The 27,607-nt window shown below is 33.8% G+C and overlaps 1 protein-coding gene across 1 annotated transcript; it reads left to right on the plus strand.

The window, feature by feature from the left end:
* Positions 1 to 76: 76 nt before the first annotated feature.
* LOC306885555 (choline transporter-like protein 4) lies at positions 77 to 27,607 on the plus strand. The gene is made up of 22 exons (XM_079442165.1): positions 77 to 387; positions 7,078 to 7,126; positions 8,211 to 8,284; positions 9,448 to 9,526; positions 9,612 to 9,711; positions 10,614 to 10,745; positions 10,982 to 11,042; positions 11,134 to 11,257; positions 13,941 to 14,024; positions 16,702 to 16,814; positions 17,282 to 17,404; positions 18,550 to 18,649; positions 18,942 to 19,034; positions 19,396 to 19,498; positions 21,128 to 21,387; positions 22,281 to 22,375; positions 23,514 to 23,617; positions 23,702 to 23,775; positions 24,746 to 24,816; positions 24,903 to 24,997; positions 26,415 to 26,499; positions 26,581 to 27,607. Exons 1-22 carry the CDS (start codon positions 342 to 344, stop codon positions 26,685 to 26,687), a joined length of 2,172 nt encoding a protein of 723 aa, XP_079298291.1. The 5' UTR covers positions 77 to 341; the 3' UTR covers positions 26,688 to 27,607.

Below are 27,607 nucleotides of genomic sequence, written 5' to 3' on the forward strand. Positions count from 1 at the left end.
TAGTAATTTTCAATACTATTTAGTGCAGATAGGGTGATAGCATGCACATTGGGACGCAGGGAAAGTGACAGGTTTCAGACTGTAATAATCATCCACCTGTAGAGGACGCGCACGGGAGCGAGCGTCAGGTGAGGAGCCGGCAGCGGCAGGTGCCTCGTGACGTCATCCCAGCGCTTAGTTACTCCACCAAAGATTTACAGACAATACAACAAGCACTAAAACTGAGATCCGCGCGCTAAACACGGACTTGATCGATTCAGATGAGCGCTGCAGAGCAGTGAAACAGCTCGAGATCATTTCACACGGATATTATTTTAGACACATGATCGCGAAGTGAAAAGATGGGCCGTAAGAAACAGGAGGAAGAGCAAAACAACCCCGAGTATGGTAAGACTGTTTCTAAATGTGTTTCTGAGTACAGTGAGAGCTTTTCTCAGGAGGATCCGATATAATGCAACAGGTCTTCTGTTCAGACGTTCGAACAATATATAACTATGTTACAATAGCTATATAATCAATATATGATAGTGAGTTGATAGCAAGGTCATGCAATATCAAGAAATTGAACAATTGTGAATTACATGTCTGAAAATTAAAAAAAAAAAGCGTGAAAGGTAATATTTTCATAGTGAATACAGTATTTTATAATTCTCTTACGCTCTAAATAGTTTCAAACATAGACTATTTATGTGTGTGTAAATTCAAAATATTATATATATATATATATGGGTAGCTGATGTATCAATGTGTTGTGACGGAAAAATTAGGAAAAAATAACCTCTAACATGAAGATAAACCTATTTGTAACTCTATATATAACTATAAACTCTATAAATGTTTCTCATGTTATTTGTATGTTAAGTTTTTTTCCTACATTTTTGCTGTCACACCATACAACAACTACCCATATATATGAATCTCTTCCAAATATATGTACTGTATTTATTGAAATCTATTATAAATGTACTATATTTTATAAATTGTGTATGTTTAACAATTATTAAAGCATAACATATTTATAAAATATTTTAATATATATATTAAACTTTTATAAATACGATAATTCTTTATCATGTAATCATGAATAACTATAAAAATCAGAAATTAAGTCTGGATCTTTGTGTTTAGGGTGACTTTGTTGGTAGTCTGTTATAATAATAATCATTTTAAGCTATATCTTTTAGTTAAGATGTTAAGTAAACACGTGTGTATTCTCAGTGCCTCTTGCAAACAATGGCTTGTTTTGTAAAGGCTGAGCTTGTGAACCTGATCCAGCCCATATATCAAACAGACCTGTGCTCTCCAAACCTGCCAAAACTGATCATTCAGTGCCCTTCAGAGAATTCACTGTCTCTTACTGTGCTCAGATCTCAATCTTTATGATGCCATGATAGTTAAAGAGGCCATATACATGCATTACAATGCCATAATGTATAAAGATGTCTTCATTCTCGAGCGTTAGACCTTGACTTCTCAGCATTGTTTCAACATTCAAATGTCTCAATGCTCTACTTCCTGTCTACCTTTAAGCAACAGGAAAGAGACATGTGTCTTTAAGGTCTAGTTTCTTCTTTTAGTGTATTCTGTTGTCTCTCAAGATCTGTGGTGTTTGTGTCAGTCGATCATGGGTATTTTTTCTTTCTGCTCACTCGGCACACGTCAGTAGGAGAAAGCTGGAGATAAGACATTTCTCTGGAAGTTTAGTTTCTGGGTAACAAGCCTGTTGGTCAACATTTACACTAGGAAGAATCAGATGTTCATAAACGCACACGTTCTCCCTGTTTTAGAAAAGCTGATGTCATTTTAGCATTTATTAGCTGGTTTTGTTGCAGTGTGGAAACTATTTGAAATTGTTTCCTGAAAGATATGACTCAGTTTTACAAACACCTAGCTACTGTAAATGAGGACATAACAACACTTTTATAGTTTATACTGTATAAAAAGATAGTTTTAATTATTATAGTGAGGAAACATATTTGCATTAAGGCAAGGCACCCCAGGCAGATAGAGTAAATAAATATATAATATATATAACCAAAAAAAAAGATAATATCCAGAAGTTTTCACCATACTCCCAAAGTTGATTGGTCACATTAAGAATTGCAAAAATTGTTTGTATAACAAGTTTTAAATGTGCAAATCCCCAAATTGTACTTCTAGGCTTCTGTTGTTTTATATTAAAGTTGGCGTGAAATGAAACTTCACTCTATATGTTATCTAAATGCATGTTATTGATCTTATTCTGAATCATTCATCTTCATAGGTTTTTATTTTCATTTTTTATCCTCGTATTTAAAAAAAAATGAATTCCATAACTAAATTCCTTAACTAAATCTTTTACAGACCTCTCTCTGATGACATATGCAGGACTTCTCCAACATTTTGTTCACTTAAGCCCCGCCCCTTTCTTACAATCAACTGCAAGGTTGCAAACATTTTGGAGTGCCACGCCCACATCTCAATAACCAATTAACAACCAACAGATAAAGCAAGTCTCCGCCCTGCATTTTTTCTTAATCCATTTCAAAGGGATGTAGGTTGCAATATGGAAAAAAGGTCTAGTGCTACTTCTGTTTCATGGCAACTTTAAGTGAATTCTAATAATGACACAATAACCCACAGCCTAAAAGAAAACTGAACAGAGCATTACTTCATTCATGAATCATTTTGACATTGATAACAGGTTTGATAACAGGTTTGTCAGGTTTCGCTCACATCTCGAGGCACTTTCATCATCAAACTACATATAGCTCAAACACAATGAGGTTCAGCTTTCAGCGACATACCTTTCAGTTTTTTTGCAGATTAGCTCAGGTTTTCTGCTGTTTACTATTGAATTATTGCAATATTGTGTTCATTGCTGTCTATTCTGGACACGCTCATAAGCATGTGTGTGTGATCTCTGATCAGGGTGTGTGTGTGTGGTTTACTGTAAATCCCTGTAATTCTTCACACAATGAACTCCACATAAAACTCCACGTAAAACCTCAGCCTTTCTTTTACGAGATGCTGTAAATGTCTCTGACAGAGAACATGTTCTGTGTCCTGATGGTAAATAACCATTTGTGTGTGTGTGTGTTGAGTGTAACATGACACTGGATTGTACATAAAGAGGTTGAAAAACAGGTTTGTCTGACATGATTGCTGCCGTGGCACAAGCTTTCCGTTTCTTTAAACATATGTACCATTCAAAAATTTGGGGTCAGTAAGATTTTTTAATGAAAAGTTGCATTAAATTAATCAAAAGTGACAGTAAAGACATTTATAATGTTAAAACGATTTCTATTTCAAATAAATGCTGTTTGTTTGAAAAGAATCCTGAAAAAAAAAATTTATCTATCAAGGTTTCCACAAAAATATGAAGCAGCAGAACTGTTTTCAACACTGATAAAAATAAAAATCAGCATATTAGACTGATTTCTGAAGGATCATGTGACACTAAAGACTGAAGTAATGATGCTGAAAATTCAGATTTACATCACAGGAATGAATTATATTTTATATTTAAATAGTTCTTTTAAATTGTAATAATATTTCACAGTATTACTGTTTTACTGTATTTTTTTAATCAAATAAAAATCGCTTTGGAGAGCAACATCTTTTCAAAAATCTTATCAACCCCAAACTTTTGTATGGCAGTGTATATATATTATTAGAGTTGAGAAACGTAAGCCATTCTAATTTGACTTTCTAATTGCAAGTTGTTGTGGTTTATTAATATTTGACGAGGTGTTTGTGGTTGATTTTGTGCTTTATATCCTGGTGTGGGCTCATGAGTCACACAGAGGTTTAAAGGATAAGTTTCATGTTTTTTTTGTTGTGACTTCCTCCATTCATACTCATTTACAGCATCATTCGTACCTGTGTACCTTAAGTTTACGAAGCAAGTTAATTTTTTACACACTTACAGAGTAACTCATCTAAGTAATTACAAGAAAGATGAATGTTCAGGATCAAAGATTAAAACTTTTCTACAGATCCTCAGACAGATCAGATGTTGCATTTCTGGCTCATGTCAACAACTTGAACATGTTTTATGTTTAGGTGCGTGAATATCCAGATATTAAACTCACATGCAGCTTTCCACAGACTTAAGGTCTTTGCACACTGAGTCTGAAATTTTTGCACGTTAAAAAATAAATACGACCTCACGTTGTGTCGATCACATTTACACACTGCCTCCGAAACTTTCATCCGTCATAAAAAAATTCGGATCAGGTTCGATTTTCTGTGTTTTCGCATCCGTAGCATGCATTTTAATAGGAAAGGGTGAGGAATACGGAAAAACGCATGTGAAAATTTGGGACTTGGTGTGCAATGACCTTTACACTGGAGAAGCCATAGCAGTTAGATTAACTCAAATAATTCATTGCGATCAATCTAATGATTTTTTTTTCATCAGCTTGATTGATGAACTGCTTAAGATTCATTACATCTACAAACTAGTGCTGTTAAACGATTAATCGCATCCAAAATAAAGGCTTTTGTTTACGTAATATATGTATGTGTACTGTGTATATTTATTATGTATATATAAATACACACATAGAGTATATATTTTAAAATTATTTACATGTATATACATTTATATTTATATTCTTATATTTTATATTATACATAAATATATTTAATATATGAACAACATATTTTTCTTAAATATATACATGCATGTGTTTGCATTTATATATACATAAATATACACACATATATTACAGTTGGGCAAAAAAGTATTTAGTCAGCCACCAATTGTGCAAGTTCTCCCACAAAGATGAGAGAGGCCTGTAATTTTCATCATAGGTACACTTCAACTATGAGAGACAAAATGGGGGGAAAGAATCCAGGAAATCACATTGTAGGATTTTTTTATGAATTAATTGGTAAATTCCTCGGTAAAATAAGTATTTGGTCACCTACAAACAAGCAAGATTTCTGGCTCTCACAGACCTGTAACTTCTTCTTTAAGAGGCTCCTCTGTCCTCCACTCGTTACCTGTATTAATGGCACCTGTTTGAACTCGTTATCAGTATAAAAGACACCTGTCCACAACCTCAAACAGTCACACTCCAAACTCCACTATGGCCAAGACCAAAGAGCTGTCGAAGGACACCAGAAACAAAATTGTAGACCTGCACCAGGCTGGGAAGACTGAATCTGCAATAGGCAAGCAGCTTGGTGTGAAGAAATCAACTGTGGGAGCAATTATTAGAAAATGGAAGACATACAAGACCACTGATAATCTCCCTCGATCTGGGGCTCCACGCAAGATCTCACCCCATGGGGTCAAAATGATCACAAGAACGGTGAGCAAAAATCCCAGAACCACACGGGGGGACCTAGTGAATGACCTGCAGAGAGCTGGGACCAAAGTAACAAAGGCTACCATCAGTAACACACTACGCCGCCAGGGACTCAAATCCTGCAGTGCCAGACGTGTCCCCCTGCTTAAGCCAGTACATGTCCAGGCCCGTCTGAAGTTTGCTAGAGAGCATTTGGATGATCCAGAAGAGGATTGAGAGAATGTCAGATTAAACCAAAATATAACTTTTTGGTAAAAACTCAACTCGTTGTGTTTGGAGGAGAAAGAATGCTGAGTTGCATCCAAAGAGCACCATACCTACTGTGAAGCATGGGGGTGGAAACATCATGCTTTGGGGTTGTTTTTCTGCAAAGGGACCAGGATGACTGATCCGTGTAAAGGAAAGAATGAATGGGGCCATGTATCGTGAGATTTTTTTTTTTTCTTTTTTTCTCACAACTAAAGTTCAACAACTAAAATGAAGAAAATGCATTTTTCAATTAAAAATGTCGAAAGAAAACTTTATGAACCAGAATCTAAAAGGACATTGAGATATCTTTAACAATTCTTACATGCAAACTTTAGAGAAAAAAAAAAACTTGGAAAGTGCTTTTTTCCCCATTTTTGAACAGTCACCTTTGGCATATGATGCAACAAAGATTGCTGAAGTTAACAGATTTTACTAAGAGACCTAACAATCTCTGTTAATTAACTTAATGCTGCTACCATCTTTCTAAAGCCATTTTCACCCTCCTGCAATTTGGCCCCAAATCTCAGGTGAAAATTGTCATTTTGATCCCCCTCTAAAAAACTGTGGATTAATCAGTCAATATTCATCCACAACATTTATTTTTGACTTTCTTCTTCATTCACGTGTTGGCTTTACTTTTAACCAGGGACTTGAGCTGAGCTGAGACAGAATTCAAATGCATTAAATAAGCATCTGGTGTACATGTGGGCATGAACACAACCGTTCATATGCAGCACGATCAGTCTTGCTCAGTAAATGATCACATTCAGGAACATCCTGAAGATCCGGGCACATGGCGCACCTGTCCTGATCAGCAGCTTTCATTAGAGGAAGTGCACAGAAACACTCATGATTACTGACCGACTTTCTATCTGCTGTTTGGCTCCATCTGTGAATTCAAATGATATTCAAATCATCCCATTTTTACTCCATCCGTCTCTGTTTTCTCTCCTGTTTAAAGGGTAGAAAAACATCTGTGTTAGTATTTGACAGTTTAATCCAAAAAAACAGCTTACAAATTATGCTCACATGAAATGATTTATGTACTAAAATAATGTACTAAAATGGAAATAAATATATTAAAACTAATAAAAATGACAAAATTACACACACAACAAAATTCTAAAATTTTAAATAAATCTGGAAAATATAAAACTAACACGCAGTTCAAACTATTGCTAAAAACTAAAACAGTATCTTAATGAAATGAAAATATCATTGGTGTTTATACACCTGCATTACTGCCCTTCACTGGGAACTAAGTGTTTTACGGAAGGCAAATACTTCTACTTCATTAATGGGTTTCTTTTGATTTGTAGTTCCTGCTAAACTGGTCTATCAAAACAAACAAACCCAACAATTATATGGATGCAAATAATTTTGGGGTTTGTTTGGCAGATATTATATGGCACACTGTGTGGAGAGATCTATTATGAGTGTCTTGCTGAGAATCTAGAATGCATAACACCACAAATAAACACTTTTAAACGGCACACGCTGACCACTGATCTAAACTCTGCTTGTTTTTCAGGGGAACCAGCTCAATTTGACCCCACATTCACTGGTCCCATTCACAACAGGTGTGTGTGTGTGTGTGTGTCAATCTGACAAATGCATGTCCACAATTACAAGAAAAAATAAGAAAGTAGATTTTGATTTTAATAAGTCAAAAAAAAAAAAATGTATTGTAACATTAGATGACAGCACCACAGTAATGCATTCTGAGTTTTGAGATTATTCTGTTTATTTTTAATAATTCCCTAGTTTTTATGCTTTTTTCCCCTGTATCAATTAGGCAAATACTATTATGAAGTAAAGGAATAGTTCACCTAAAAATTAAAATTTGCTGAAAATGTACTCACCCCCAGGCCATCCAAGACGTAGATGAGTTTGTTTCTTCACCAGATGTGGAGAAATGCAGCATTACATTACTTGCTCACCAATGGATCCTCTGGAGTGAATGGGTGCCGTCAGAATGAGAGTCCAAACAGCTGATAAAAACATTACAGTAATCCACAAGTAATCCACACCACTCCAGTCTAGCAAATAACATTTTGTGAAATGTTGTGTGTTTGAAAGAAACTAATCCATCCTTTATGGAAATCCAGCTACAATGCAAGTCCTCTATCCCTAATATTGCTTCATCCAATGAAAAGATGGTCTGAATCAGAAGAAAAATACTGTATGCACAGATCAAGCTCTGTCGACAAGTAAAGACAGTCTAAAACAGTTCGGTGGATTTTGATATGAAAGGACTAACTGACTAACTGGAGTGGTGTGGGTTATTGTGATGTTTTTATCAGCTGTTTGGACTCTCGTTCTGACGGCACCCATTCACTGCTGAGGATCCATTGATGAGCAAGTGATGTAATTCTAGAGTAAATTTCTCCAAATCTGTTCTGATGCAGAAACATCTTGGATGGCCTGAGAGAGTACATTTTCAGCAAGTTTTATTTTTTGGTTCAATGCTTCATGCATAAAAAATTATTTCTTTTCAAGATTTTTTTATTTGTTTATTTTATTCGTCACATACACAATTATACAGAGTATAACCAGCAGTGAAATGTAAGACCAATTCAGTTTTCTTTTGAATTTGTGGTGAAATAAGGTCTTGTTCTGGAAGCAGTTGTGTAAGGTGTGTGCTTGTGTCTTGTGTGTCTGTAGGAGCTGTACGGACATCATATGTTGCGTTCTGTTCATGCTGGTTATCGCCGGTTACATGGTGGTAGGAATTCTGGGTAAGTTCTTGTTCATTTCTCTATTTCTGTGTGTATCAGTCTGATCATCTGTCATTGTGTCTTCCTGCCTCTATCTGCGTCTCATCACTGTTCAGCGCTCAGACACATACATGCTGTGAACTCTGTGTGTATTGGGGCTGTATGACCTGAAAGCAATATGGAAATTGAACTCTATCTGCCTCCCTTAACGTGCAATATGTAAATACTGGAGAGGGCAAGGGGTTATGGGTAACACAATGTGATTGTTTCTGCTGAAAGTAGGAATACACACAGACACAACTTTATTTAGCTCTTTATGTGAAGTCCAAATATGTTTTGATAGAAAACTACAGCAGAAAACTTAAAAGAAAACTTTTGAAATTGAGTAATTTTACATTTTATTTTATTCCTGAACTCAAATGCGCTTTCAAAACCATAACAAGTCCATTCAGAATTTAGGAATTTAATTAGAATTTTTAAATCCCAAATACTGATGTTACAGTTGCAAACAGAATGTGGAACTGCATTTGAATTTCAATGCAAGGAAGTGACCTTTTGTAGACCAAGGTGAAAGAAACACTTCATTTCCCAGAATGCTTTACCTGTGTTTGTTTTCTTGGAATTGCAATTCAACTTCCTGTGTCTCGTGATAAAATATAACAAGATAGGAGCACAAATATTATATTGTTACATTGTTTATATTATATTATAAAAATGTTGCATTATATTAAAATGCTGCTTGCTTTGATTATCTTTGATAATCTGGATATTGTTAAAGTGACTTTGTCGTGTCTTTTTGATCACATACGTGACAGTTTATCATCTAAAACATCAGTATTTACTCTTGACATCTGCGATTATGTGATAGATCTCATTAAGATGAACATAATGAAGAGCAAACGAAACACTAATTAGAGTCTAAGGACTTTTCCATAGAACTAATTACAGTCCACAGTTACAGTTTACTAAAGCATGACATTGAAAATAAGCCATGGTTCAGGTGTGCTGTTATGGACTGCATGAAGCAAAGTGTCTAAAAAAAAAAAAAACAGTAAAATACTGTATTAAAAACTAATTCAGTTTCTCATGTTCTGTTTTGATTTAATAGTGCAGAATAAGTGTCTCTTCTGCTAATTAACATAGCTGATGTGTGTATTTCATGTGAACTGGTTTGGTTCCTGCAGCCTGGCTGTATGGAGACCCTCGACATGTGTTGTATCCCAGGAACTCCACGGGAATGTTCTGCGGAATCGGACAGAACAAGTGAGATTCGCCGTCAGTTGTTTTAGAGAAGTCAGACATCAGTGTGTTTGCAGTGGTTTGATGCTCATGTCCGTCTGTCTCTCAGGGACAAACCCAGCGTCATGTACTTTGACATCCTCAAATGTGCCACAGCGACAAACATCATGGCTGCAGCTCTGCAGGGTCTCCAGTGTCCCACCACACAGGTACCAGATCTTTTTAGAACCGCTTCATTTACAATGCTAGTCCCAAAATAGTACAAATATAGAAATAAATAGCAATTTTCAACGCTTAATAGGGGTGTGTTTCCTTATAGTATATGTAAATGCCCACTGCTATGATCGGGTAATGTATAATGCTCATTTCATATGCAAATACATGTAAAACTGTTAAAATGCGATTCATAGAAAATGTGGATTACAACATTGTTTATATCTACTAAAACCATTGAACTATGCATACAACTGAAAGCATTAAAAAGATTTTTGTTGCTTTAAATAAAATAAAATATAAACATCAACTGAATATTTAGTAACTTTATGTACTAAAATAACTGAAATTAAGAATTAATAATCTCTCTCTCTCTCTCTTTCCTGTTCTCTCTCTTTATATATACAGTATTTATATAAAAAACGAATAAAAAAAGATAAAAACAAAACAAAATTTATATATATATATATATATATTAGTAATTTTGAGTTCCTCTTTCTATATATTTATTTTAAAAAAGCTAATAAAAACACAACAAAACTACTAAAACTTTATTTAGAATTAAAATGCAAATATAAAAGCTGTTTAAATAATCATATGTAATAAAAATATAATAAATGTATATGATTAAAAAAATAAAATAACCGAATGATACTAAATACTGATCTGTATGGTGTGTTGAAGTCTCCTGACATTTTTTTTTCCCGCATTAATTTTATAGCTCTAAATTCTTATCATATGACAGATATTGAACCGTTTGTGTCTGTTTTATTTCTCCTAAAGAATTTTAGAATACAAATCTGAAACAAAGTTGGTGTCATTCATACCATACCATTTCATGAATTGTGATGTTGTTGTGTTGAAGGTTTGTGTGATAGTCGTTGTTTGTGTGTTTTAGGTGTGTGTGAAGACGTGTCCATCAGAGTTCTGGATTTTGCCTCCTAGCGCCCACTTCGCAGGTGCAAAACCGGCTAATTTTTTCAAACAGGAGTACTGTGTCCCATCCTTCCAGCTGAAAGACACTGCATATGTGAGTATGTGTGTGTAAATGATGACAGGATTGCCATTCTTTTGTTGAACTGTCATTTGTTGTCAATCGTCCTCTTCCCTGCAGCTGCAGAGTATATGATGACCAATTGTTCATATTTTAATGATCTGTGCCTTAGTAGTATTTTATTTAATAAAGAAAAATGGTAAATATGTGGTTGTTTTCTTACGCCTTTCGGTCTCTCTCTCTCTCTCTCTCTCTCTCTCTCTCTCTCTCAGTCATCTATGGACATTGTAAATAAAGAGTTGTGTCCTTTATTTTACATGCCGACCACCTCCGGTGAGTGACAGAAAATGAAGATTACAGTCACTGAACACCATGTGGTTTACTCATCTCTATAATATCCTCACCCACCTATCTGTCTGTTTAGTGTTGGGACGGTGTTTGCCCAGTTTGGGAGGAAATGCCTATAATCCCAGTAACTTTCCGCCAAACTTCACTCTTCCTGGATTGGATGCAAATGAGACTTTGGCAGCAATCAGGAATGCAACAGGGTAAACACACACACACACACACACACACACAAATACACACACAAATGAAGAACACGTTAGAACTTGTCACGGACTAAATTATCCTGATTTACACACTAGTAATCGACTGATTCATCAATATTTGGTCATTTTGAGATTATCAGATGATTTACAGTTTTTTACAATCATTTTTGCACTAATCATAGAACCTTCATGTCATTTTTCAAAACTCTAGACACAAAACTCAAAACAGTCATTATTTATAACACAGGCTATCCACTGTTCAAAACTTTGCATATTGCGTTCATATCTTTAAAGAAGCCTTGCATTTGCAGAAGCATTGGTTCAAAATACTAATTTATTATGGAATATCATAGGAACATTACTTTAGATCACCCACACACAGTATACCCATAGTTTCACTGTTTAGTTGTACAATCATTAAATATAGTTGTTCAAAACACATGATGCAGCTTTCATTATGGTTCTACACATTCATACATCATTGAGAAAAGTACAGACACTGGAATCATTAAAATGTGAAAATTATTGATGAAATAATCAACACAACAGGTTTTTTTTTAAAAAAAACTTTAAATAAGAAAAAAAAAAACTACTTAGACCTACAGTAAAATGTAAACTGGAGTGTCCTTCACTGCACTTCCATGTTTTTATCAACCCTGTCTTGTGGGTTTGGCCACAGCAGGTTCTCATCCACATCATAATGGATGTTTTCATTAGTTAAACATCTTGGAAAAAATCTTCTGGTATGACAAAAACAGGCCTGACATCAGTCTCCTTTGATATCATTGCACATATGATCTTTGGCTTGGAGAAGAGGGACTTGTTTGTGGGGTCGATTGTGAACCTTCCACCTCCATGTGGAGAAAAACTCTTCAGTTGGGTTACAGTAAGGAAAGGGGAATATGGGATAAATACAAGGTGATAAACTGTGGATGGGCCTGAAACCATGATTGCTCTCAGTGCCATCGCTAGGAATTCTGGGCCCATTGCACTGATTTTGCTATGGGTCCCCTCAAAATCACATTCAGTGTGGGGTGGTAAGGCCCCCAGCGAACATCGTTCTGGGCCCCTCTCAACCGCTGGGCTCTCAACCTTTCATTCCTGTCATGGCCTGCCTCATCCAAAAATATGAATGGTTTTCATCAGCTTCCAGCTCTATCAGCCTCTAAAAAGACTATAAATACTGATAACAATTATATAGAATTTTGGGGATTTCTTTTCTCCCAACAACAGGCATCTTGAAACTGATCATACCTGAACATACTCAGTCTTAAGTTGCTTCACTTTCGTAATGTTGTTCATAATTTTCCATAAGAGTAATGCAACAGTTACATAGCACTTTGAGCAGTTGTATCAATTGATGGTTAGATCATTGCAATGAAATGAATAAACACTCAATTCAGATGTTATGTGCGAGTTGTATTTTGCAATAGTAATACTTTGAACAAAAGATCTTTGGCTCATGTATATTTTATCCAAGCATTTGTATAAAGTGTTATGTGTTTTGAAAAATGTGCATTTTGATCATCGGTTGTGAATTATGTGTCTAGAGTTTTGAAAAATGACATGAAGGTTCTGTTATTAGTGCAAAAATGATTGTAAAACACTGTATTGGTTTAGCTGATTAACAGCAGTATCGTTATGGTTAACTAATACTAAAACTAATTAGCTTTAATTGAAAGAAAGGTCAGATTTGAAAATTTATAAATACTTCAGACAACAACAACAAAACTCAAGCTATGCATTGGCAACTAATTGAAATAAGATTAAGCTGAACTAAAATTAGAATATATGAAAGCTAAATAGAAATAAAATGATTAATGAAAATCACTAAAGCATAAAAATGACTAATATTTGCGCAAAACTTACTTTAAAAAATACTGTATAAATTAAAATAAATGTAAAATGTGAATCATGTTTCCAAAACTGATATTTAAATACGTCATTTTTGTATTTAATTTCATATTTAATTAGATTAAATCAGCTGTCTTTCTGTCCATCTCATCTGTGATCTTTAACATTTATTTGTTTTGCATTATTTAGCTTTTGACCATCATGTCCACCAGATATCAACTGATTTAAAAACACTGAAAGATTGTATAAAATATCTATTATATTAAATCTAAATAAGTACATGCTATCAATTTTTATTGTTTTTCTATACAGCTAATTATAAAAATTTTGGACTGACTCAATCTCATACACTAACCTCTCTAGAGACCTTTGCAATTTTATATTGAAGAATATATGATTTGATTCTTTTATATGTTGTTTCGAGGATGTCCACAAATGGGGGTTTTGTCACATTTAGCATACTACTGTGGACACATTATTTCTCAAAATATAGTAATGAAATATGCATGTGTGATCTTGACGCGTGTCTCTCTTGTTGCCAGTGCTGGAGGGGCGACAAAGTGAGTGACAGATGTGTATAGCAGTAGACGTCTGTCTGTCTGTCTGTCTGTCTCTTTGTAGGGTGAAGGCGTGTAGCTGTAGTCGTTTTAGAGCTTCTAGTCCGTCTGTGGCTCCTTCCAGTGCTTCATTTGTGAGCTTTGACAAATGCTTTGTAAAGTCTGTACAGCTTTACAAAGGGACAAAGCAGCCCTCCACCCCGGGACGCGTGGGTCTGTCGGTGCTGGAGCACACAGCGATTATTCTGACAGTGTTTCTGTGTTCACAGCGACATCACCAACAGCTTCAACATCAAAGACGTCGGCCTGCGGATCTTCGAGGACTTCGCCAAGTCATGGCAGTGGATCGTAGCGTGAGTCCAGCTCTTTTCTATTACATTTTACAACATTTATTTAAAATATTGCATTTATAATACATTTAAAATTCATTTAAATGTTGAAATAAGCATAATTCTTTTCTTAAATTTATATTTCTATAGATAATTTTTGATAGATTTTTAAGATAAGTTTTATAAAATAACATTTTATAAATTATTATTATTAAGTAGCTTTAATATTATTCAATATTTTAATAACATACATTTATATACACACACACACACACAATATATATACGTGTGTATGTGTGTGTGTATGTATAAACAGTGCTGCTTGAAATTTTGTGAACCCTTTAGAATTGTCTATATTTCTGCATAAATATGACCCAAAACATCATCAGATTTTTTGCACAAGTCCTGAAAGTAGACAAAGAGAACCCAATCAAACAAGTGAGAGACAAATATTTTCTTTGTTATTTTATTTATTCAGGAAAATGATATTGCATGTCTGTGAGTGGCAAAAGTATGTGAATCTCTTGGATTAGCAGTTAATTACAGTTTACATTTACATTTATTCATTTAGCTGACGCTTTTATCCAAAACGACTTACAATTGCTATATATGTCAGAGGTCGCACGCCTCTGGAGCAACTAGGGGTTAAGTGTCTTGCTCAGGGACACATTGGTGTCTCACAGTGGATTCGAACCCGGGTCTCTCACACCAAAGGCATGTGTCTTATCCACTGCGCCATCACCACCCACATCACCAACATCAGTTAAAGGTGAAATTAGAGTCCATCTGTGCAGAGGTGTTTTCAGTCAGTGCAATGACTATCACATGTCAGTACGTGACCGGTTTTATTCAAAGAACAGGGATCTATCAAAGACTGATCGTGTTTGTGGAAGTGAATCATGTCACGAACAAAGGAGATTACTGAGGATCTCGGAAAAAGAGTTGATGTTGCTCATCAGGCTAGAAAAGGTTACAAAACCATCTCTAAAGACTTTGGACTCCACAAATCCAGTCAGAGATTGTGTACAAATGGAGGAAATTCAAGACCACTGTTACCTTCCTGAGAAGTGGTCGACCAACAAAGATCGAGGTCGAGTCTGTGAGGTTGCAAAAGTTCCCAGGGTAACTTCTAAGCAACTAAAAGCCTTTCTCACATTGGCTAATGTTAATGTCCATGAGCCCCACCATCAGGAGAACATTGAGCAAGAAGAAAGCCACTATTCTCCAAAAAGAAAGTTTCTTGCTAAAGATCATGTGGACAAGCCAGAGGACTATTGGAGAAAGGTTTAATGGATGGATGAAACCAAAATAGAACTTATTGATTTAAATGAGAAACTATTATGAACACACTGCATTCCAGCTTAAGAATCGTATCCCATCTGTGAAACACAGTGGTGGTAGTATCATGGCTTGGGCCTGTTTTGCTGCATCTTGGCCAGGACAGCCTGCCATCATTGATGGAACAATGAATTCTGAATTATACCAGCAAATTCTACAGGAAAACGTCAGGACATCAGAGTCTCAAGAGAATGTGGGTCATGCAGCAAGACCACAACCCCAAGCACACAAGCCATTCTACCAAAGAATGGTTAAAGAAGAACATAGTTAATGTTTTGGAAAGGCTGAGTCAAAGTCCAGACCTTAATCCAGTTAAATTGTTGTGGAAGGACCTAAGCAAGCAGTTCATAGGAGGAAACCCACCAACATCACAGAGTTTAAGTGGTTCTGCACTAAGGAACGGGCTAAAACTCCTACATGTTATTGTGCAGGACTGATCAGCATTTACAAGAAACTTTACCTTCAGTTACTGCAGCAAAAGGGGGTCACGCCAGATACTGAAAGCAAGGATTCACATACTTTGTCAACACACAGATATATAACACTAGATCATTTTTCTCAATAAATAAATGACAAAGAAAATATTTTTCACTCACTTGCCTACTTTTAGGTCTTATATGAAAATCTGATGATGGTTTGGGTCACATTTATGCAGAAATATAGAAAATTATAAAGGGTAAACAAACTTTCAAGCAGCGCTATATGTGTGTGTGTATATATATACTGTATATAACAAAAATAAAGAATATAATATATAATAAAAGTTAGTGTGTGTGTGTGTTTGTACACATAGATAATATATAATCAAAACTATTTGTGTATAAACTTAGCAAAATGTTACACTTATTTTAAATGATTTATTATCAATTATAATTAATGATCAATTATTTAATACAATTAAAAGACAGACAGACAGACAGACAGACAGACAGACAGACAGACAGACAGACAGACAGACAGACAGACAGACAGACAGACAGACAGACAGACAGACAGACAGATAGAAAGAACAAATTGTATGTTATTAAAAATAACTTTAATAATAAAGTAGAATATTTAATAATAAATGTAGTAATAAAAATAATAAAGCTACTTCATAATTTAAAAATGTTGTTATGTTATGTATAATAATGTATGTAAAATTAATTTATTTTGTAGTTTTTTTTTTTTTTTCTGTCTGGATTTTTTTTTATTGCATTACTAAATATTACCAGACTATCATTACTGCTGCAATTTAAACTGTTCAAATATTTGAAATAGCATGCACACTTTGGCATTTATTATTGGGAGATGTTATATTCTTGATTATGAGGTTCTGTGAGTTTTTGTGTCATATTTGCTTTGACTTCTCTCTGTGTGTCAGTGGTCTGGTGATTGCGATGGTGGTCAGCGTTCTCTTCCTGCTGCTGTTGCGTTTCACAGCGCCGATTCTCATCTGGGTTCTCATCGTCGGCGTTCTAGCGGTCGGTGCCTTCGGTACGTTTACCAGTGTGTTTATGAAACGCTTCTCTTAACTTGTTACACTGTGTTTTAACCAGGTATGACAGCATCAAGTGATGAATCTCATATCTGACATATTCATCAGAGTTTTTGTCCTAACCAGCCATGAGAAACAGTGTGCATCTGACCTGTTTTCTGTCTTTTGTTCAGCTCAGACTCACTGAAACATCACATGCTTTAATAATGTACTAGATGCTGGACACATAATGATTTCATTGAAGATTAATGAGTGATTAATGAATAATGTCAGTCAGTAACTTCACTGTTCTTGTTGTTTCTGTGCTGTTATAAACCTCTTTAGCTGCTAGAAATACCTTACTTATAAGTTTTGTTTTATGTATAGTATATACTGTATATAAAAAGTCTGTTGTTTGACTGTAAACACTGATGTTAGCTGATAGTGTTTTTATCTGTCATAATCTTGTGTTCTTGTTTTCTGTCAGGAATCTGGTACTGTTATAATGAGTACGTGTCTCTGGCGAACTCTAGCCTGACCTATGGTAACGTGGGTTTCACCACTAACGTGCAGGTCTATCTGCAGGTGCGAGACACCTGGCTGGCCTTCTGTGAGTCACTGCACTTTGTGTTTATCATCGTTGGCACTTCTGTGTTTAAATGGAATACTAGAACCATATCAATTCAGTTCAGTTTCTCTTTTAAATTCAATGTGCTTCATGCGCCCAACAAAAACTTAATTTATATTGCCTAAGAATTGGCCGGTGTACAATGAGAAATTAAGAAATTAATCATAATAAAAATTGGACAAAAAGAGTACACTAATAATATTAACAAATAAAATAAAACTGTAATGTAATTTAATTCGAATAAATTTTAGAATAATACATTTTATTTTAACTTTCGGCCCCTCATACACAATTCCATAATAATTATACAGAATGCTACAAATTAACTGAACTTTTGTTTATTTATTTATTAAGGCTTATTATTTGTTACGGCTCTTTTTTCATAAGTGTCATTTCAACTGAAAGATACAAAAACAAAACTTGATTTTTACTTTCATAAACACCTGAAAAATGACACCTTTTAGAATCAGAAAGAGCTTTATTGCCAAGATTTATTGCCTTTATTGCCATACAAAGAATTTGTTTTAGTGGCATAAGCTTCCAGTGCACAGAGACAACAACGACACACAGACAATAAAAATAAGATGAAAACAAAAAAATACACATGTAAATATAAATAGACAAAAATTTAAAAATAAATAGAAAAAAAAAATTTTTATAATAAAATTGTTTCACAGATTTCATAGACAAATTATTTTTAGTTATATATTAAAAAAAAATATCTTTTTTTTTTTAATCTATTTTTAAAAAATATTTTAAAAGTGAACAAAACATTTTTAATCCCTTGTCAGAGTTTTTGCCAATTTCAGCACTTTGACCGATATACATCTTTTTAAATTATTTTTATCTTGGCCTTGTTTTAGTTTTTTTTAACGTGCTATTTTCTTAAGTATATTTTCCCTTACATTTTCATTTTAAATAGCCTCTGAATACATTTGGGAATTCAATTTATGAGCTTTATACATTATCTGTTCAATTTCAATTGAATCACACAGATTTAATGATCACCCAGATAATTGAAACTAAATTTGCAGTAATTTAATTTTGAATAATAATTTGAATATTTTTTTGAATTTCTAAGAAAACATCAATCGATCTAGTTGACAATCTTTCTGTCTGTGTTGTAGTGATTATTCTGTGTGTGGTCGAGGCCATTCTGCTGCTGGCGCTGATCTTCCTGAGGACTCGTATTCTCATCGCCATCGCTCTTATTCAGGAGACAAGCAAGTAAATAAACACACACACACACACACACATTGGTTTTACTGTCTCTCTCTCATAGACACTTCATAGTAGTTTTATATCCAAAACTTGCTCAGAAACACACAGCCGATTAGCACAGCGCTCATGCATCACACACATAAGTGAAATATTCTCATCAGCAGTCATGCATGCAGAGCAAAACCTAAAACTGATCACATTAATGTACACATCATACATTATCATCATATTATTTACAGTTTTCTGTCTATAGGAGTTTGACTTGAGTAGTGAGTAAACTGTGTGTTTGTGTTTTTAGGGCGCTGGGTCACATGATGTCAACGCTGTTCTATCCCATTGTCACGTTTGTGCTGCTGTTGGTGTGTGTGTCATACTGGGGAATCACAGCACTGTATCCTTCACACACAAGTGTAGACTAATCTGGATCTAAGCATCTGACAAATCAATAAATGAAGATGTGAACAGCCAAGGTGTTATACACTGATGCAAACCAAATATAATTGAATAGATCTGCTTCAAATAAATGCATCACCAAACTGTGTTTTTCTCCAGATCAGCAGGGTTATTTTTGCGTCACTGATACTGCTATATTGCCGAATTATTTAAATTTTGTATTTTAAGTTTTTATATTTATATTTATACTGTTTTCATTGTAATTAAAGTTTAGTAATTGTGTTTTTGTCATTGTGTGTATGAATGTATCGTGTTTCATGTTTCATATGTTGTGAATCTTTAACGGAGTGTGTGTTCAGATATCTGGCCACATCAGGAGCTCCAGTCTATAAGGTGGTGGCGATGAACACATCACAGGGCGACTGCAGCGTCATACGAGCCAACGAGACCTGCAACCCGGAGGTCACTCACTCACTCACTCACTCACTCACTCACTCACTCACTCTCTCACTCACTCACTCTCTCACTCTCTCACTCTCTCACTCTCTCACTCTCACCCACACACTCACTCACTCACTCACTCACTCACTCACTCACACACACACACAAACACATGTTGGTTTTTGTGGTTTATGGGGACTCTCCATAGGCGTAATGGTTTTTATACTGAACAAACTGTGTGTGCTATTGCCCTACACCAACCCTACACCTAAACTTAGCCCTCACAGGAGACTTTGTGCATTTTTAGATTTTCAAAAAAAACACCATTTAGTATGTTTTTTAAGCCTTTTGAATTACGGGGACATAGGCAGTGTCCTCATAAACCACCTTCATATTGTAATACCTCTGTCATACCCATGTCATTATACACATTTGTGTCCTCATAAACCACATAAACATGCACACACACACAAACACACACACACACACACACACACACACACATACTTACTCGCACACTCGTTGTTCCATAGGCGTAATGGTTTTTATATTGTACAAACTGTATTTTCTATCGCCCTACACCAACCCTACACCTAAACCTACCCCTTTTTAGATTTTCAAAAAACTCTCTGTATGATTTAGAAGCTTATTTCCTCATGCGGACCCATAAAATGTCCTATCCTTGTGGGGACATTTGGGCCCCATAACGTGAATATATACGTTATGTAAATACCAGGTACACACACGTATATATTGCTCGCCAAGGCTGCATTTATTTGGTCAAAATACAGTAAAAACAGTAAAATTGTGAAATATTTTTAGAGTTTAAAATAACAGTTTTCTATGTGAATATATAGTAAAATGTAATTTATTTCTATGATGTAAAGCTGTATTTTCAGCATCATTCCTCCAGTCTTCAGTGTCACATGATCCTTCATAAATCATTCTAATATACTGATTTGCTGCTCAAGAAACATTTATTATTGTTATCAATGTTGAAAACAGTTGTGCTGCTTTAGATCATTTTTTGTAAAAGTAATAATTCCTGTTGAATAGAAAGTTCAAAAGAACAGAATTTATTTGAAATAGATATCTTTTCTAACATTTTAAATGTTTTGCTGATACATTTAATGCACCCTTGCTGAATAAAAGTAAAAGTAATAATTTATTAAAAATAAAAAACACACAAAACTTTCACACAAACTTTAAAATGGTAGTATTTCCTCAGGGGAAATAAAATGAAATAAATAAATAACATTTAAATAAATAAAATGCCACAAATGTAAAACAGATTAGAAAACTTGTTGCATTATATCCTGCTATATTATATATCACTTTTTTTTTTTTTACATTTTATTGCATTTTTAAAATAATTAAACAAATGTTTTTTTTTTTGTTTTTTTTTTATCAGATTCACTTATTCACATTTCAATGCAAAAATAAAACAAAATATAAATATGCCCATGGTTTGGGCATGTCTGGTTTAAGTTCACACTGAGATACTGAGATCTCTGAAGCTGTGGAGAAGAGATTACTGCTGTCTTTTTCTCAGTAGAAAGCCTCACCTGAGTATCAGGAGACTTCGGTCTTCATTTAATCTTGTTTATGAGGAATAACTGAGATCTCGTGTGTGTCTGTTTTTCTCCACAGATGTTCAACAGTACACAGTATCCCTCGTGTCCGTCGGCGCGCTGCGTCTTCATTAACTATAACGAGGAGGGTTTGTTCCAGAAGAACCTCTTTAACCTGCAGATCTATAACGTGGTTGCGTTCCTGTGGTGCGTGAACTTCGTCATCGCTCTGGGTCACTGTACACTCGCCGGAGCCTTCGGTTCTTACTACTGGGCCTTCAGCAAACCGGCAGATATCCCAACATTCCCTCTGATCCAGTCCTTCATGAGAGCGCTGCGGTAAGACCTGTGAAACACACTAAACGGATCAGCTGGAGAAATGTTGGTTATTGATGGAAAATACACCGTGGTTCAATTCTAACCAAAACAAAGTGTATGGCAGAGCTGGTCCAGGATCAGTGCGAGACCACATTAAGCTGACTTTCACAATCTGTTTTACTTCTAGAATGTGACGAGATACAGAGCATTCAGTGGGAAATATAAGTAAATATTAATAATAAAAACAACAACAAAGATAATCAATAATAATAATTGTAATGCACTTTATATTACAACAAAATCTCAAAGTGCTACAATATAAAAACACAGAGAAAAAAATGCTATTTAGCATTTTTAATCTTTTTTTTACATATATAATATTTATATATAATAATACAATGACTTAGGGGTTTTAAAATATTTATTCGTATTTATCTATCTGAACCTGCAGATGATGATAATAATAATTATAATAATACCCTGTAATATAATTGTATTTATTGTTTATAATAAAAATCTGTATACAGACTCAAGAGCATTAAAAGGTTTGTTCAGTGACTTAAGAGTCCTGATATATTAGTTCATATTTTTGTTTGTGGTTGTTAGCCTTTGATATTACTGGCTAACATTATTTTTATTAAGTCTTGATGATGTAAGGATAAAAGAAAAGACATTTTAAAAGTAGTTCTTGCATTTTGATGAAAGTTTATAACAGAAAAACGTAATAAAATAAAATGCACTGGTCAACTGATCCCAGTAAGAGCATAGATGTGTTTCATGAAATCCTTCACATCACTGTATTTCAGGCTGCAGGTGGCGCTCGTGATTACAGCTGTGTTTATGAAGGAAGTTGTGAGTGAAATGTGAATATTGAGTCAGGAATGTGTCTGTGACTGATTTCTCGCTGCTCTCAGGTATCACGTGGGCTCTCTGGCGTTCGGCGCTCTCATTCTCACGCTAGTGCAGATCGTCAGGATCATTCTGGAGTATCTGGACCACAAGTTCAAAGGTCAGAGAAGATCTTTCACTTCTGCACCTTCTGTCATTTTAGAATTTTTTTTTTTTTCTTTTCTATTTAGTGTGTCAGCACTTCAAAAAGTCATTTTTTAGTATTTAGTGGAGAAGTAAAATGACAAAATCTCATGTTATGTTTTATTTTGTTTAAAAGTATATTAGTTATGCATGATTAGATATTTGTACTGGAAAACAGACATTTTTTTTTTTTTTGGTCAAATGTGGATTTGTAAATCTGACATCAAACATCACTGCAAAAACATATTTGATTCATTTTATTCTGACTCTACACCAGGGTTCATTTAGTATTGTGTATATACAATTATAGTTTTTATTAATACTTAGAATTTTTAGTAATTGTTAGTCATTTTGTTTTTTAGTCTTTTTTTAGCAGTTTTTTATTTTTTTATATCATCAGGTTTAGGTAAATTTTTTACAAGTTATACACTCATTCACACATTTACAAAATATAATTAATGAAGTTCAATCAAAATATACATTTATTGGAATTTTTTATGCAAAGTGTATTTTTTTATTTATTTATTTATTTTGTTATGACATAAAATGAGTGTTTTCATTATCAAAATAATGCACATTTTTATGAAAAACCTTTTTTTATTTACTATTTTTAGCGCATTTATTAATTTTTAGTAATTGTTAGTCATTTTGTTTTTTAGTCTTTTTTAGCAGTTTTTTTTTTTATATGATCAGGTTTAGGTATTATTTTTTATTTCAGATTTATTTATTTATTTAAAAATGTCAAATTTCATAAAAAAATAATAAATCCAATTTCAGTGCTTCACCTTAGATGTGTTTCAGTTGATCACTAAGGGAACTCTTTATTTATTTATTTTTTCATTTACATTTGATTTTTTCAGGTTTATTTCAGTTTATGCTTTTAATAGTTTAGATTTAGTTAACAATAATAACCCTTCTTTACACTTGACTAAATATTGTTTTCAAGCTCTATTAGATTTAAAATGTGTTTGTCTAGATTGACTTGTTTGTTATATACACCGATATTTACAATCAGTCATGAGTTGATATACCATGTACATTGATCAGATGTTTTATTGAAAGCAGGTGTTTCTGAATGATGAACTGTGTGTGTGTGTGTGTGTGTGTGTGTTCAGAGGCTCAGAACCCGTGCACGCGCTTCATCATGTGTTGTCTCAAATGCTGCTTCTGGTGTCTGGAGAAATTCATTAAGTTCATTAACAGGAATGCTTACATCATGGTACATAAACCCTCTCTCACATACACATAAGATCATCAGCCCAATGAATATTTGAATTAATGTCAGCGTTTCTCTGGTTTGTAGATCGCCATATACGGGAAGAACTTCTGTGTGTCCGCTAAGAATGCTTTCTCTCTGCTCATGAGGAACATTATACGGTGAGACCACAGTCTGCAATCCTTCATCAGTTATTGAGTGAAGTATCAGAATGTGCTCTATAGAATAGAAACCAAACCACTAAAATAAAACAAAAAAAGCAATTGTGATTTGTGACCCCCCCTCCTCAGAATTGAGAGTTTATATATTGAAACTTTTTTTTTTTTACGTTTTTGCAAATTGCAAACTTAAAATTGCAATTGTTTTTGTTTGTTTGGTTTTTGTTCCCACCATGGAATAAAACATTTTACTATTACAAGTTATAAGCTCATTTGCAAATTGACTAAATATAATTAATGAAGTTCAATCAAAATATACATTTATTGGAATTTTTTATGCAAGTGTATATATATATATATATATATATATATATATATATATATATATATATATATATATATATATATATATATATATATATATATATATATATATATATATATATATATATATATATATATATATATTTATATATATATATATTTTTTTTTTTTATTATTATTTATTTATTTTGTTATGACATAAAATGAGTGTTTTCATGAAGTTCAATCAAAATAATGCACATTTTTATGCAAAACCTTTTTTTATTTACTATTTTTAGTGCATTTATTAATTTGATATGGAGGTGAAATGGGTGCGTTCAATCAATTTACCTCACTTTTTTTCTTTAAACTTATTGTCCCTATTTTGTAGGCTATTATGTAAATTAATTCATGTACTTTCATTTAGTAATTAGCTAAGCTAAATATTCCCCATTACTGAATAAAAAATGAAAGGTAATTGCATCTTTTTAACTCATAATTCTTACTTTTCTTCTGATGTTTCTTATCATGTGTCGTCGAGTCGCATCTGGTTATAGGAACAGTGTTATGAAGCTCTAATGAGCAACTCAAAAACCCGACACAGAAATCTGGTTCCTCACGAGGAGATGTATTCTTTGTTAAGAGGTGATGTTGTTGTTGTTGTGGTCAGGGTGGTGGTGCTGGATAAAGTGACGGATCTGCTGCTGTTCTTCGGGAAGCTGCTGGTGGTCGGTGGAGTTGGTGAGAGATGTTGATGTTCAGACTCTCAGCAGATCTCTGGAGCTTCATCTGTGAGCTGAAGCTGATGACTTCTGGTCTGTTTTCAGGTGTGCTGGCTTTCTTCTTCTTCTCCGGCAGGATTCAGACTCCAGGAACCACGTTTGAAACGGCGGCTCTCAACTACTACTGGATGCCCATCATAGTGAGACTCACATTCACATTACTGATTCACATTTGGTCAAACGTTCAGCAATCAGAATCTCACTGACATAATGATGTTGTCATCTTTACATACTGAATTCTGATTGGTCAGCGGTCATGTGTTCAGCATTGCAGTTACACACAGAACAACTGAATTTCACCAGACTTGTCAACTATTTCACCAGAAATTATATTTTGCATACTTATCCTTTACAGATTTGTTTTGCATTGTAACATTATGACAGTTTCCTCTGTTGTATTTCTCAAACCATCAACAAAAATCAAGCTTTTCTACTTCATAGTGATATTTGATGTAATGCATTTAAGCAAAAACCTTGCATTGCAGTAAATGTTTTAATGCAAAATTTTATGCAAAATTTATTTATTTTTTATTATTTTATTTGTTATGAGGTTTTCACGGTTCAGTCAAAATCTGTATACCTTAATCTCTTTGCTTAAAAGTCTTTGAAAGTAAAACATCTGGAGGCAAATTAGACTTATTAAAATAAAAATATATATATTTTCTGAATTATAAAATTATTATTGGTAAAATTATTTTATTTATGTGCATTACAGTTTTCATATTTTTTATTTTATTATTATCATTATTCATTTTTATTATTATTAATGTTTGGTTTGGTTTCCTTAAAAGTCCTCAAAATATTTATTTATTTTTTATTGTATTTTATTCATATCTTTGAATTACAGTAAATATTTAAATGCAAATTTAAATGCAAAATAACTTTATTTATGAAATTAAGGTTTTCATGGTTCAGTCAAAACCTAAATATGCCTCAATCTCTATCCTTAAAAGTTCTTAAAAACAAAACATCTGGATGCCCTAATATAAACGTAATAAAATAAAAACAAAAATTGCATCAAAATATTTACCGTAATGCAAATATATAAATAACATTTTATGCTAAATTTATGGAAAAATATATATTTGCATTTAATTAGTTTATTTGTTTGGTTTTTGAGGTGAAAGTGGTATTTTCATGAAGTGAAAAATCTAAATATGTCTCAAACTCTTTCTTTGATCATCCTTTATACTAAAATATCGGGGTGTAAATTGGACTCAAAGGAAATTTATATCTTGCATAAAAAATATTGTGTTTATATATTTGCATTACAGTAAATATTTTATATGCAATTTTCAATGGAAAATATTTTTATTTCATTATTTTATTTGATTTTGAGGTGAAATGGGTGTTTTCAAGTTAAATCAAAATCTATATATATACGGTACCACAAATTTTTCCCTTAAAACTCCTTTCACTTCTGTTCCCTGTATATTGTTTAAATGCATTCGTTCAGTAGCTGTACAATTGCAAAGAGGTTGGAACGAGATGTACGATTGAATCAGGCTGTGGCAAATGTTTAGTTTTATAAAGTGTGTGTGTGTGTGTGTGTGACAGACGGTGGTGTTCGGTGCATATCTGATCGCTCACGGCTTCTTCAGTGTGTATAACATGGGTGTGGACACACTCTTCCTGTGTTTCTGTGAGTATCACACACATATATATAATGTCACATATAGTGAATATGAGGTGTGTGTGTTTCACTGTGTGTTTTGTCCTTCAGTGGAGGATCTGGAGCGTAATGACGGCAGTCCAGAGAAACCATACTTCATGTCCAAGAACCTAATGAAGATCCTCAACAAGAAGAACAAAGCACCCAAGACAGGCTGATGATGATGATGACGAGGGTTTCTGACTTCATTCTCTCAAGCACCGTCACTTTCAGTCGAAGCATGAAGATCCCAGTGAATCCATGAACAGACATTTTCTTTTTTTTCTTAGACATGTTACTGAGAATATCTGAGACTCGATCTCAGAGTTTTGTTTTCAGCAGAATCTAGGTAGTGTAACTCGTGAATCAAAAGGATCACATCCAAACTGCTGGAAACTTTTACAGAAAATGTGCCAGCGATTCTATTTTATGTTTTGTCCAAAGCAGATGCAAAAAACTTGGATGAAGCCAAAGCATTTATTATTAGCCATTATCATTATAGTAATATATTTGGTTTGTTTTTATTTTGCGAGATGTGCACAGTGCCTGTTTTTGGTGCAGATTAATAACTAACGATCTATTCTTCCAAACTGAACGTTTTTAAAGCTACAATATATGAGAGAATATCTGACACTCCATAATCATGAACGAAAGCTGTAGTTTTTATAGTTGCAGTAGTGCATGCTCTTTTCACGTTTTTATATGATTTTCTGTTCAGTTATGTGTGATTTAGTGTAAACTGGAAATAAACAGAGAATATTTATTTAAAGACATATATCAATTTAATAAAAATGTTGCATATTACCAAGTGCTTGTTTTCAACAGACTGGTACTGATGGAAAAGAACAGCTGAATTTATTCACTGAACTGAAATAAGACATGCACTTGAACCAGGCAGTGGCAAATTGAATAAAACAACTAAAAGTCTGGAATACAATGATTGAAAATGATAGACATAAAATGGAATGTCAACTGAAAACTAAAAACTAAAACTATTGTAACCAAGTCAAATAAAATAAAACGGTGCAATACATTTTTATTTAGTAGTTTTGTTTAGAAACAGACAGTGATTGTGTAATAAAATAAATTGCCTTAGATA

The sequence above is a fragment of the Barbus barbus genome (genome assembly GCF_936440315.1).
Source record: "Barbus barbus genome assembly, chromosome: 19".
Taxonomy (NCBI): Eukaryota; Metazoa; Chordata; class Actinopteri; order Cypriniformes; family Cyprinidae; genus Barbus; species Barbus barbus.

Excerpts from the sequence above, each read along its gene's own strand:
- LOC306885555 (XM_079442165.1), top strand. The coding sequence starts at position 342 with ATGGGCCGTAAGAAACAGGAGGAAGAGCAAAACAACCCCGAGTATG. Across the intron at positions 18,650-18,941 it reads CTTATTCAGGAGACAAGCAA|GGCGCTGGGTCACATGATGT; the intron begins GTAAATAAACAC and ends TTGTGTTTTTAG. Across the intron at positions 19,035-19,395 it reads TACTGGGGAATCACAGCACT|ATATCTGGCCACATCAGGAG; the intron begins GTATCCTTCACA and ends GTGTGTGTTCAG.